Source organism: Liolophura sinensis, chromosome 1 (genome assembly GCF_032854445.1).
Source record: "Liolophura sinensis isolate JHLJ2023 chromosome 1, CUHK_Ljap_v2, whole genome shotgun sequence".
NCBI classification, from domain to species: Eukaryota; Metazoa; Mollusca; class Polyplacophora; order Chitonida; family Chitonidae; genus Liolophura; species Liolophura sinensis.
The window spans coordinates 73,173,510-73,188,268 of record NC_088295.1 but is presented as its reverse complement, the minus strand read 5'-3'; the positions used below and the strand labels follow the sequence as shown (position 1 = coordinate 73,188,268).

The following is a 14,759-nucleotide window of genomic DNA, read 5'->3' as shown; positions in this document are numbered from 1 at the left end:
CACGATATATTGGAATGTGAACATGTGAACAATGCTCTCTTTTAGCTAAAAGTAGATACTGAGTGAAATTATCAGATTTCCGAGGATCAGACGTTTTAAGAAAAAGTGGAAATATTGGAAGCGTAACACCCAAGTCTGACAGGTTTCTGTGAACACGGGAAACTCGGTGCAGTGTTTATGTTAAATTTCTGGTCAGCGGAAATATGATTGTGATCTGCTTCCGGCTACTGGAAACGGAAAATGTTGCGATTCCGTGGTCAAAGACGATCACTCAGGGCATAAGTAAATTTTCTTAAATAAGGTGTGCTGCATAGCATGTATCACAACTGCGAACATTGGTGTTACAAATGGTTTAGTGTGTTAGGACCATTTAACTTATCGTTGATGTCAAGACTTCGGATCTAGATCATACAGACAATTTGTCTTTAGTATCCTGCTCAGTGAGCTCGAAAAGTGAACATACCTGATTTTTCATTAAACATGAAAATGAAACAAGTCACTGAGGAACAGAGGAACTTGGAACTATTTATAGCCTTCACATATAGACCATGCCTGTTGAAGGCCTCAACGTACCAAAGAGCAAGCTGTGTGAGCTAATTATAAAACCGTGATATTTTCTTTAAGAATATCTCAACCTACGTAAACTTTTAAAAATCATAAAACTCACAGAAAGTGTAAATTGGTAGTTTACTCTTAAAAGTCATGATAACTGTGAAAACCAACTGCTGTAATGTGCTTATTAATCCCTCCCTAGATTGCACCCCAATTGGGGCATTAGGGCTATTGGTTTTCTTAACATATATATAAAGGTCCATATGCCTGCATACGCAGAATTCGTTACAAACACTGGAGCACAAATTACAGACAAATGTTAGTAGGAGGTTATAAACTTTGAACAGAGGCAGGTGTATTGATAGTAGGTAATCTACCTCAGTAAGTTAACCCCCCTAATCAGTGGAAACTAAGAAAGCAGCACTAAGGGCATAAAATGTTATACGTTTTGTAACTTTATAATCTGAATTTGGTTTAAGCGACAGGAATGATAAGAAAATGGAGAATCAAAATGTGAAATAAAAAATTTGTGGATGAATTCCCCCCATGAGGGCCTCTAGTATCCTTAAATGTTTAACGATTAGGTGAGTAGCGCCTCAAACGTAGTAGTGGATCGGGGAAACCCTGTTCCGCCTGGCATCCAGAAACTGCCACCATAATATGAAGGTTTATTTCATGTATTTTGTGTACTTTGAGCCCGATGTCCATAATCTAGCCTACACTGAATTGCTTCCACTTACAAGAATCATATGCAAATATTTTTGTCCTCTTAAAATTGTACCCTTCGTGCCGTCCTGAGTGGTCTGTGAGTGAAATAAACAATGTAGAATTGTAGTATATCGAGGAAAATGAATTAGGTGTCTAATAAGTTGCTTAAATCTGGCAATAATGTTAAATGACAAACGATAAAACGTGGACTTAAACGTGAGCATGGGATCCAATTTTCAGGTCGATATAGTAACAGCTAAAACATAATGGGTACATGTGATTTTTAATATCTTACTTATTAGGGATCGTGTTGTATACTGGGATGGCGGCACTTAAACTATCGTAAGATGCACAGCTAAAATAGCTGTTGATGTTACATCACCATGTTAACGTAAGTCTCCGATGGGAGGAATATCCTCCGCCCAGTTTTACAAAGTGGTATTCGACATTTTTTAGTGTACATTTGTTGTACGATATTATTACAGTGCTATTGTTCTATATGTGCCATTATCGTACATGTACGACGTGTTTGCGACCTGCATCCGTAATTAACGTTGTGAGGCCTTGATCCAAGATTTGCGTGTTGTTTATTAGCTTAAAACAACACGCCTATCAAGTGAAGACATCGTCCGTGATGCTAATTATTTATACTTCATCACCAAGTCCGCCAGGGTGAATTAAATCGAGACGATAGACAGCATTGGCAGTTTCATTGATTAACTTTGGAGGGTGGAACCTGCTCTTATTTGACACCTAATCCAAGGTTGTTGTATGTTAGTATGTGGATCGGACTGGAGATAGAAGAATCACTGCCTGCACTGGGGGACCTTGTTTAGGCATATGACCAAGGTTTAATACCTAAACAGAAAAGACATTGAAGTCGGTCATGGGATGTTACCATGTACAGTGTCTTTATGTTTGGCAAGGATAATTTCCTTGATATTGTGTGTAAAGGCAATCAGTACTACCTTCATGTTGGGTGTAACAGTTAAGCGCCGCTGGATTCAGCACTGGTACTAAGTGAGCAATACACATGAAACTTTGACGTGAAATACTATCGGTTGGCTTCCGTCCAACTGCCAGACAATACTGTATAAGTGGACATACAGGTTTATTATAGCGAATATACCCCCAAGGCTAGGCCATTCTGCGTGAAAAGAGTCGTACAGGTGGTAGACGATCAACAAAGTAACCGTGTCTAAGATATAAGTGTCTACCACTGTGCCATCAGCAAGGACAAAAAGCCGCCTCTTGGGTTTTAGATTTAGATTTTTGGAATATACCAAGATGGGCTGCTCCACTTGTGCCAAGATATTTCTTGTCTTGATCAACATCATCTTTGTGGTAAGTTTCTTTTCTGTGTATGTAAGTCATGGCTGATTCGTTTGGTTCTCTGAAACCATTTTAGCTGTATTTACTGTTTGGAAAATCTGTTTAGCTAGCACACTGTTCCTCTATGACGAAGGCTAAAGGGCGTTTACTTACCTTGTGCCGAGTCGTGGATGTACCTTCAACAGTGTCATATACTATGGACTCAGTTCTTGGCGGTGTTTTTACAACTAACAGATGCGTAAAAGAATTGACCAAGCTGTCAGCGCCTGGTTTTAATTTATAGCCACCGATTACAGAAATGTGGTTGGTAATACACGATTACATTTTAGATCCATACCTTTACACAACAAAAGAAAGTTTGATCGTCAGTGAGAGGCCTGTTTATCTCTTCCGATTAAGTAATTTACAAGGGAAATCTCTCTGAGTGCAGCGCAGAACTGTGCTGACATGATGTTTTAGCAGTGTTGGATTTCGCCCAGGAAGAGGCAGAGGAAATAGAACATATACACGTTTCTGATGTACATGTCTTGAGAGATTTTGAGACCAGAGTGATGATACGAAATTCATCCGATATAGCATCATCGAAAAGAAAATCCCAAAAGAAATGTTTTTTGTTGACTATTAAATTTAACGGAATCCTACCTGTTGGCTGCAATAAGCAGAAAACGTATACTACCTTGTCTTCAACAGTGCTGTGTTGGGATGTTAGGGGCACGTGTAGAGTTCCATAAACATCGTGTGGCGGGGATATGAATTTATTGTATCTCTGTAAGGATTTATGCTCAAAAAAGAGAGCAGAGTGTACCACACTATGAGACGCCTAGCAATAAGTCAAATGTAACCCCCGGGCGGCTAAACGGACGATCTTGTGAGCTCCTGATTTCGGGTTTATACAACCGCTAAGCTATCTGCGGACAGTAGGGTTTCATACTTCATGTCAAAGATAGGGGATGTTTAAAAAACACACATGGGTCTTACATCCGACCCATGTACGGCTTATGTCCTGATTCATAACAGATAACAGGAGACTGTTAGACTGCTTAGAATAGACTGTTTATTTATTTAGTTAGTTAGTTATTGTTGTTTCATGTCGTACTCAAAAACATTTCACTTATACGACAGTGACCAGCATTATGATGAGTATAAAACGGGCAAAGCCCGGGGGAAACTCAGGTTCATCCGCAGGTTGCTCGCAAACCTTCCCACGTACGGTCGGAGAGGCAACCAGAATGAGCTGGACTTGAACTCACAGCGACCGCAAAATTATTTTGTTCTCTTCCTTGAGAAGAAGGATACACTATTTTGTCTGAATTATACAGTATGTTTAAACACCTCACTTGCCAACCTGAGACTCGAATATCCCACAGAATAAAGTTATAATAAATCAGTGTTTAGATCGATCATTCATTGATGTAATGTACACACATGTCCTGTGTTTTTAATTCCTATAGCTGATCGGACTAGGTTTGTTGACTGTGGGCTGTATGCTGAAGCTTGGACAGGTCGATTTACTGAATGAGCAGCTGATGAACTTGATGAGCAGTGTTGACGGAAAAGTCATTGCTGATGGCAGCGTAGACTTGGGCAGTTTGGTCGGTAAGGCTGCAGTAGCACTAATCATATCCGGTGTCATCATCTTTATCATTGGCTTTCTTGGAATGTGCGGTGCCATGTGCACTATCAAGTGGATGCTTTGTCTGGTAAGATTTCTTCAATGTGGTCACTATTTCATTGTGAATACCAAGTTCTGTTTTCCTCGATTAAGACACAAAATACAGAATCGCCATAAATGTAATGGATTTATTTATTTATTTATTTATCTATTTATTTATTTCTTTGATTGGTGTTTTACGCCATACTCAAGAATATTTCACTTATACGACGGCGGCTAGCATTATAGTGGTAGGAAACCGGGCAAAGCCCGGGGGAAACCCACGACCATCCGCAACTTGCCGGAAGACCTTCCCACGTACGGCTGGAGAAGAAGCCGGCATGAGCTCGACTTGAACTCACAGCGCTAACGCGCTAACCAACAGAGCAGGGGGGCACCCCTGTAATGGATTTAAGATAAAGGGCTGTCATTTTAAATAGGTACTTGATAATAACAACAAATGCCATTGATAATACGAAAGCACTGCTTTAATGCCACTCCAACTCGGCTGACTTCTCGACAAGAACTTCACTCATACGCCCCCTATGTTGTCATTGTTACTGTACATCTGGGTGAATAACTATTGATGCAAGCGCTTTGTTGTATTTCCAGTACGCTGTCATCATAACAGTTATCATTTTGGCGGAAGTAGTCGGTGTAATTCTTCTTTTTACGATGACAGCTCAGGTAAGAGCAAGACCATAGCTTACGCAACCTTCTTACATCCGAGGTCAGATGCCAAAGGCTCTACCTGTACAAGTATATTCCTTATCACGTGATCTTTTTCTTTGTTGTCGCTGGTTATTTAACACCTTTCAGCCAGGTAATCAGTCCCAAGCCTCTTTCCTAATCATAGTTTATTTCTCTAATAAAGATTGTTTGTGTCATTCAGAATAGAATTATCTTGTCTAACATGCGGCAAAAACAAAGTCAATCTGATCTGATCTTTTTGTACGATTTAATCTGAAACAACTCCTAGGTTATGACATACAGATACGATCAGGGTAAGACAAATCATTTTCTACACCCTTAAACACGTTCTCAGAAAGTTACTTACTTCAAAAAAGGCTGTTTTGTGCATTTAGATCAGACAGAGTGATATTCTAAAAGAAAACCTTTCTTTAATACGGCCTAGTCCGGCGGCCAGGTTCCACGAGGATAAGTATCCTCAAACTCCCAAACTATGACAGGAGGCCAGTGCACCGAAAAAGAGGCGAGTCGAAAAAGTTTAACTAAAATTTATGGCTACAGAATGTTAATCTGTTTTGAAATGAACTGTTACTTCCATGCTAAGTGCACTCTTCTATATATGCACACTATTGGTTTTAATTTTGACCGGGGTTTTGTCACACATTTACAGCCTACTTCAAGATGAAAAATCATCATGAAAAAAAAAGCTTCATGAAAATTCACAAGGAGAGCATAAAAAATATTTGCCACCGTGTTCACCCACTAATTTATCAGATTATTTAGCGCATTTTTTCTTGTTGTTTCTGTTGTTTTCTTTTTGACATAAAAAGGTTGGAAATTACAAGTTGGCGTAGAATACATTCCTTCTGAAACTCATTGGTCGTTTGGCGGGGGTTAACATCGCGTTTAACAACATATGCCTCTTATATAAAACCAAGTGATGACAAACTACCCATGTAGTAACCGTAAACTAACAAAGTTTATCCCCTTTTAATATGTCCAGCACTGTGCGAGGAAGTACTAAGACGGCTAATTCAGAAAGCTTGTAGGTATGACGCTTGTACCGCTCTGTCACAGCAGTACGATTTTACTCCACTGAGCATTGCAATCCGACATGTGTCATATTATCGACAACTTATCGACACTATTTGAATGCTGATTTCACTCATTCACCTAGAACACTTCTTGCGTCTTTCCAACATCAGTGAAAACTGTTGACTAATTTGCTTTTCATCATTTCATTATAATTTCGTACTTCTTGTACTTTCTTAGTTCTTTCGTGGTTTGTGTCGAACGTCGTTTGAGGTATTGGTCTTGTGATTATTGACCCAGAACGTCCATTTTAGTTTACATTTTGTCTATCGACGCATAGATAAAGAAAGATATTGGAGCCATTCGACCACCACTACCATTTAAACTCGCTTATTACAGTCCGGCATGGTTAGAACCATTCTAGCCCTACTGTATTTTCAACTCGCTTATTCCAGTCCGGCATTTCGTACCTTTAAACGAGACTCTAACACCGGTTCTACTACATAACGACCTCCACTTGTCCCCACAGCCTGAGAGTAAGAGTGCCAATGCGGACAATAACTTGGGATAATTTCCAACAGATTTCTTATATATTCATGTACCATGCTGATGTATGTGTGTTTTGTACACTACTTAGTATTGTGTTATTTTGTCATTCTTATTTGTACAGATTGAAGGTTTTATACAGTCATTCCTAAGAGGCACGTTGAAGAAATCATACGCCGGGGCTAAGTCAAACGATGCCGCTTCTCTGGCCTGGAATTACGCATTCACCGAGGTGCGGACATTCCCTGCTATCTTAAGTTTGTAACGTATAATCCACTTAACACAACACTTTCATAATTTGAATTGAACGCTAAATGCTTTTGTTGAAAAAATATTATTTCCCCAATCCGTGTCTAAGAAAAAAACTACGTTAAATCTGACATATTACACATTTATACTATCGTTGTACTATGTACTATCGTTGTCTCTCACCTACAGTATATTACGGCACTAAATGAAAAATTTTCCATTTGCATATCCGCATAAGCACATATCCATGGACTCGTGTCCACCCTCCAAAAAAAACAAACAGGTTTAATACGTAAGACAGTGTCAGTGACATGGGGAAAGGGTGTGTGCAGGGAGTGGGCTGGGGTTTTGTGGGGATGAGCTGTGGATGGGCTGGGGTTTTGTGGGGAGGAGCTGTGGGTGGGGTGGGGTTTTGTGGGGATGAGCTGTGGGTAGGTTAGAGTTTTTTGGGGATCAGCCGCTGGTGGACTGGGGTTTTGTGGGAATGAGCTGTGGGTGAAGATGTCTCAATGCATTTGAAATTTATTTATTTTAACATATTCGATTACGTTTCAGTTGCAATGCTGCGGGGTTACTAATTACACGGATACTCACCTGGCCACCAAATGGAACCGGACCGTACAGGACCCTATAACTTCTGCCATTCGAAGACTGGAGACTCCTCTGACGTGCTGTAAACTTAACGGGACTTTCCCTGACTATGAGCTGCCGTCGTCCTATGACTGCGCCGTGACACCAGTTCGGCGCAATTCCAACTACGACACGGTCAGATTTTCCCTATACCCTAAAAATTTTGAGCTCCAATAGCCTTTCTGTGTACAGTTTATCTTTGTAGACAGACACGCAGTAAGTGAGTTCGAGTAACGACAACAGACTGGGTCTCCTTTTTTGTAACTTAAGATTCTTAGTTTTGCCAGCAACAGAAAGGCACTGACTGAAGTCTGTCCTAAGCTATTCGACTTCTTGACCAGCTACGGCACAAATTAAATCTCTTGGTCAACAGCGTTGTTAGGGTTCCCGCTTTTAGTGTCTTACGATTTCTGGTAGCCTGGTTGCCATGGAAGCCCAGTAGTGTTGCAGTGAAAAAAATTAGGATTAATAAGTTGAAATTTCCACTTCTAGAACATTTTTCTGGAAATTTCGACAATGACACGCTGTCAATGACACAGTTTACGGTAATACACAATGTTAATGTGGATGGCTTGCTCTTAATCGTGATACCAGCACCATGATATAAGAAAGTCGAAATTTCTACGTTTTTCCCGAAATTTCGCATTCCTGTTGGGTCAATCACACACTCTTATGACACATGGAGACATCGTATGTAGTAATACGCAAGGTATGTGTGATTGGTTTGCTCCTAGTCGCGACAGCTGCATGACACAAGAAAATCCAAAATTCGACATAGGAAACGTAGGAAAAAGTCGATTTTACCTCCATTTTTTTCATCGTGACACTAATGTTATGGAAGCCGATAGAGGACATCTCAATACGTCGCTACCTCGACCTTTGTAAAACAGGACCTGGCAGCGAGGTAACAAGGTAACAAAGTAGCGAGGTAGCGATGCGAGGCAGCGAGGTAGCGAGATTAACATAATCTAGCTAGCTTGCTGCCTTGCATCGCTACCTCGCTTCGCTATCTAGCAACCTCGCATCGATACTTTGCTGCCTCGCTGTCTTTGCGAAAAACTTTGCTGAGTGAGGTAGACAGGTAGAGAGGTAGTGAGGCAGCGAGGTGGGGAGCAGTTATTTTAATCACTTTAGTGTCAGGCTGAAGCATACACCGTGTGTAAGTTGGGTTCTTGCTCCCCGGTGCCTTATTACGCATTACATCACTTAACACGACTACATCACTCATGTTTCAGCGGCTAAGGAGGTTAGCGCGCTAGTGCTTCCACTATAATGTTGGCTACCGTCAACAAAAATCCCAGCACAACTGTGTAAATTTCCCAATATGAAGTATACAACTTAGGCAAATCACCCATTCAAGTTATATGACCAAAATATAGATGTTTGCTTAGTAATAACCCAGCTAAATTTTGCCTTCATATGTAAAACATAAACTTTATGATTAAATAGACCAAAATTAGAATGGATAATTGTTAAGATGGTATTACGTTACGTGCGGAAACTGTAACGAATTCATACGTGAGTCCTGGTTGAGAGCACATGTGATCCTCTATGTATCATTAACATTAACACGTAATGATTTTTTTTTTTGATTGGTGTTTTACGCTGTACTCAAGAATATTTCACCTATACGACGGCGGCCAGCATTATCGTGGGTGGAAACCGGGCACAGCCCGGGGGGAAAGCCACGACCATCCGCATGTTGCTGACAGACCTTCCCACTTACGGGCGGAGAGGAAGCCAAACACGTAATGCGTAGCAGAAGTATAAGACTGAAGTTAGATTTGTTATATATTTATTTAACTGATTGGTGCATAACTGCGTGCTCAAGAATTTTTTTTAGAAAGTTACATTTGTGGCAGGGTGATTTTCCCCACTCCTCAGTGTCTGATTTAAAAAAAAGAAGATATTTCAGTGTGACGGGAGTTGGCTACCATTTTTCCTTTTCATTACATATACATCTCTTTAGTATATCTTTGGAGCTTTGTAAGTCTCGTGTTTGTCTAATAATAGGAGCAGAAGTTTAAAACAGAATTGAAAAAACAAGTGGCCTTACGACTGTGTCTGCAGTTGTCACTCACAGCTATAGTCAGTTTCCCTTCTTGAGGTGCATAGTTCACTATGCACAGGTGCATGTAGCACTAGGGCCGATTCCCGCTTTACCATAACAGGTTCTTTATTTTGAAAAAAAAAAAAACAATAGATCAAATTTAAGATTCCTACCATTAACCAGTACTGAAACATAGCGTAGTCAAGATTAATTTGACGGATGGCGATATATACCCACATAAAAATGCTTTCCCAGCACCACCATACCTTCTTCACCCCAATATCCATAGTTTCCCTTCACATCTCAGGTAAGCACAAGTACTGACCAAGCTGAGACTACTATGTAATAACTCCAGGGCCTGGCAAAGTGATTATAGTGACTGCACCCAACCTCGCTACATCGCTGCTTCGCAACTTCGTTACCTTACCCTTTGCAAAGGTCGAGGCAGTCAGGTATCGATGCGAGGAAGCGAGGAAGAGAGATTATGTTTAATTTCACTACCTCGCTGTCTCGCTGCTTCGTATCGTGACCTCGCTACTTCGTTACCTCATTACCTCCCTTCGCTTCCTCGTTACCTCGCTACCTCGTTACCTCGCTTCGCTATACTTCGTTACCTCGCTGCCTCGTACTGTATTACAAACGTCGGTGCATGATAGTTACAAAAAAGAAAAATAAAAAACAAATGGTAAGAATGAACAAGGATAAACTGAATTTGAACCTGAGACTGCTAGGTTTTACAAAAACTACTTTAAAGAAAGGATACATTGGATTGGGACGCAATTGTATTGCACCGTTTGATTTCCCTTAGTTAAATCTGGGTCGGGTCATACCAAAGACTTCAAGAATAGTACTTGATTGATGTCTCGCTTGGCACTCAGCACTGACTGGTTAGAGCAAGAAAACAGGACTGGTTGGCTCGGTGTCAGAATAATGTGACTAGATGAGGTGTGATATGTGGTGTCTTCGGCATCACACTTCAATGACGGCAGTACTCTGCCCGCATGGACTCGCCCTGCCTCAAGAAGACACAGGAAATGTAGACACACCTCACGAATCCCAGTCGTCATATGGCTGAAAAACTCCTCAGTACGACGTAAAACCCTAAGCAAAAATATATTCAAGGGAATAAAAGAGAGCGCTCGACCGTTCACATATCAGTGTTAGTTTTCAGCGCACAGGACAGCATGCATTTTTTTTCAAAATAGGGAATATCTGGAAATAAACAGAACGATGTGCTTAGTGTGAACTGCACCATTGGACGTGATGACAAAAACACAAAAAATACCTTTTACACCTGCGTTGTTTTGTCTATAAAACATGCACAACATTATTTTAACTAACACCTGAAATAATTTTATTGATGAATGAGGATAAAATAGTTCCGCGCGAGGTGGTGACGAAACGTAGAGAAGTCTACGTTCATCGAACAGTTTCCAAAAAGTCAAGCTTCTCCAGTGGTGGCAGTGATGTACCGCGATCGTACAGATTTGCGCATGCTCTGTAAGGAGAATACATTCATTATTTAATATTTTGGCCTATTTTAAACTCTGCCGTGGGGTCGCTGCAAAAACGGACGTAACTGTGGCGTCGTAACGTGATAGCTCGAATTTCATGAATCACAGTCACCGTAGAACGTTTACTTGTGTCCCAAGCATTAAAAGCACATGTATATGCTGCACTTGATGTTTGTCATGGAGATTTACGCGACATTTTAGGCATAAGAGCTCTCGCTTGCTCGGACGGTTAACGTAGTGTATTGGCCTTGGACCAATTATGTCCGAATCTAGCTCACGCCGCGCTTTTTTCTTTTTCAGGTGTATGTACCCAGGAAAGAGCCGTGGTTTAATACATCGATTTCCTCCAGACATAAAACTGAACACCGCCATATTATTGATAAATAGTATAAATAAAAAATAAATGGTGACAAAACATGGTTGATTACTGTCGCATCATATAAAAACGTCAGAAATGTTTGTTACCCGTATTTATTTTGTTTCCACATAGGATTGCTACAGTGCTGTAAAAGACATCGTCCTGGGTTACAAGGGAATCTTTATCGGGGTAGGCGTCGGGATACTGGTTTTGGAGGTAATTTTATATCCACTTGAAGTTTTAAAATTTGCTGAGCAAGGTCTCATTCCACCATAATTCTGGCGAAAATCATATAAATGAAATATTCTTGAGTGCATTGTAAATCAAATAAATAAATAAATAAATAAATAAGAGAAAGATGAATTGAAAGCACGTATCCATGTCGTGTCTTTATAACGGATCTGGATTACTTGCCAGAGTTGTCACATGCATGCAAACTGAAATGAAATTACGCGCTGGCACATGCCTTGTTACAACAGTTCAATTAGCAATGACCATACAGTTAATACAGGAAAATGAAGCTTCCGGGACAACTGCGCCCACAGCATGAACCGGAAAACGAAAGTAATACAGCAAATAATTCGCAGCTTTATCATTTTCCGCTTTAAACATAATGACAGATGGATTGTGCAGATTAAATTGGATATTTAACTTTGATGATTTAATCAGCTTGGTCAAATTACTGATTACACGAATAAGTCCTGTCCCAGATTTTGGCCGACCTTGTGACCTTGAGCTTTCTCGGATCAACACAATTAACGATTTGATCCAGTTGGTTGGATGAGTTGTCATCGTATTGTAAGGTGTACATGTAATGTAGACTGGATACTCTATGCGGAGAAACAAAAAAACTGTTTTGTGATTTGATTTTGTAGCAATCCCAAGGTGGCGTAAGACTGAACAAAAATTGTATTTACATATAAACGTTGAACGATGTCCCAATTATGAAGTCTGAATATAGTAATGTTCTGGCCATAAGCTTCGGAACATATTCAATTTAACTTATGTTAGTCCACAACACTGATGAAACCAACAAAATATTCATGACTGGACATTGCTGAAAGCAAACATGGAAAAGATTTAGAATTTTTTTTCTTTATCCAGCTATATTCCGAAATGTATTTATTTATTTATTTGATTGATGGTTTACGCCGTACTCAAGAATATTTCACTTATACGACGGCGGCCAGCATTATGGTGGGAGGATACCAGGCAGAACCCGGGGAAAACCCACGACCATCCGCAGGTTGGTGGAAGACCTGCCCATTTACGGCCGGAGAGGAAGCCAGCATGAGCTAGGCTTGAACTCACAGTGACCGCATTGGTGAGTCATTACGCTTCACTAGCGCGCTAACCAGCTGAGTCCGAAATGTAGGAAACTGTAAGTCAACAGTATAGAAATGCATACAAAATCTTGTCGTTGATTCATCAGATTCATATTAAAGAATCTTTATATAAAAAAAAAAACTGAAAGAAACATTTTACGTACAGTTTTCAAATGTCTATCTGATGAGCCTTCTTCATTTTTATCTATCCTCCACTGGAATCCTTAAAATCCTACTAATGGGCTAAGGAACAAGGTAACGGAACAATTAAAGTACACATTAAAAATACTGTCACCGTATATGTATTTTGATCACAGAGTCATTATATACATTAATCCAAAACATTTCGCTTGTCTATTCTCAGCTGCTGTTGCTGATATCGAGCATACTGGCGTATAAATCGGAAGACTCCAAAGTTGGGTCCATGTAAGGTCCAAACTGACCAGCGTACACAACGTGGGTTTTTATGGTTGTTGGCCCAAACTGAACATCGTACCAGACGTGGATTTTTGTGGTTGTTGGCCCAAACTGACCACAGTACCCGACGTGGATTTTTGTGACTGTTGGCCCAAACTGACGTCGGTTTTTATGGCTGTGCATACGTCACTTACACGTAGTGTATATATATGCATATATATATCTCTTACAACGATGGATGGTCAATCTTCTTACCGAAGAAAACATGAGGTCATCCTAAGTCATATTTATTCGCATATCCAGTTTATGTAAGCAGGGTACCCTGGAAACTCCAACACACGATGCATGGCGATACATAATTTAATATTTCGGGTTTTGTTTATATCATTTTCAAAAAGGAAATCCTAAATTCTTGAAATTGGTTTACATACAGAACAAAAATACTGAATCCTGTATCGCCGTTAGTCAATTGCAGGAGCACGCCTTCTCTACTTAGTGAACTTTATTAGTGGAAATGGAAACAGCTAATATAAAATAATTTACTCTTATGTTTTGCTATACTCGGATGTGTCTTTATTTTCAGCCTTGTTCAATCCACATAAACATTGTTTTGATTTTTGGTATTTTGTACACTTCTGTACCAGAGCGAAGGCTGAACCAGAAATATATCTTAGACCAAAGGAAATCCTAAGGTATCTGATCACTTCAATCCGTTAATTTTTGACCTCTCTCATTTTTGGTCGGACTAGTTCGTGCCAAAGTCTTTTTGGTCGAATGGACCAAATCCTTGTAACAGTGTACTGTACAAAATCGCTGTGTAAATATACAACCTTTTCCTGTATTTCACGACGGATAAAATTACTGGCACTGTAAATATTTACAAATTGAGTACATCTACGAAAATGTACTGCGCAAATACACGTAACTGCCGTATGCTTAAAGTATTGACTTAACATCAAATTACGTACATTACAGCTGTAACTTTACAGCATCACTAAGTTGGTGCCTTTACTGCACTTTTTCCCACAGTGAAATAAATACATGACGCTGTAAATTTACAGCACCTAGCTGATGTTACGATTCAGCTAGTTGTAAACTTGAGAGCTGTCTGAAGGGAGCTGTTCGTCTATTGCAAAAATGCACCGTGTAACCCAAACTGCCAGCAATTGTATTGTGAAATTACACCATTATACAGGACATAGAGGGTATAGTTCTCATTAACCTAACCTTCCGTTTATTCCCCAGTTGAATCTCAGTGTATACCAAGCATTGCTGTGGCCCACGCTTCTGTACTAAGTAAAATAAGAACAGCGACGACAGTGTGATAGTTGGGAAATGATCACACGTAACAGGTGGAATACCGCGTCTCGTCAATTCACGTCAGTTAGGCTTTACTCTAATTGATCACGTATTTGATGAAATTGTGGCAGATTTCACGCTCCATAACAGCACCATTGCTTACGCAGAATTAGGTAAAAAAATGCACTGATATAAGGGTATATGAGTATACATATATACATATAGGTAAACATATACATGTGCCATTTAAAACTATGCTAATGTGTACAATACGATAACAGTTTCTGATGTCAATGGTTCGTCAAGCCTTTCAATTTTACATGTAATATTTCAGCTTTCCTTTCAGCACGGTTGCTAATCACAGACCTGCATCTAGGACTTAGTGAATCCGTTTTATCATAAACCT

At 40.0% G+C, this 14,759-nt stretch overlaps 1 protein-coding gene across 1 annotated transcript; it reads left to right on the top strand.

Moving 5' to 3' along the window:
- The first annotated feature begins 2,311 nt into the window (after positions 1–2,311).
- On the top strand, positions 2,312–13,970 carry LOC135461700 (tetraspanin-9-like). Its single transcript, XM_064738899.1, has 7 exons — positions 2,312–2,604; positions 4,044–4,292; positions 4,856–4,930; positions 6,636–6,743; positions 7,316–7,525; positions 11,445–11,528; positions 13,002–13,970. The coding sequence occupies exons 1-7, from the start codon at positions 2,548–2,550 to the stop codon at positions 13,065–13,067; spliced, it is 849 nt and encodes a 282-aa protein (XP_064594969.1). The 5' UTR covers positions 2,312–2,547; the 3' UTR covers positions 13,068–13,970.
- Positions 13,971–14,759: the final 789 nt, after the last annotated feature.

Excerpts from the sequence above, each read along its gene's own strand:
- LOC135461700 (XM_064738899.1), top strand. The coding sequence starts at position 2,548 with ATGGGCTGCTCCACTTGTGCCAAGATATTTCTTGTCTTGATCAACATC. Across the intron at positions 2,605-4,043 it reads TGATCAACATCATCTTTGTG|CTGATCGGACTAGGTTTGTT; the intron begins GTAAGTTTCTTT and ends TAATTCCTATAG. Across the intron at positions 6,744-7,315 it reads GGAATTACGCATTCACCGAG|TTGCAATGCTGCGGGGTTAC; the intron begins GTGCGGACATTC and ends ATTACGTTTCAG.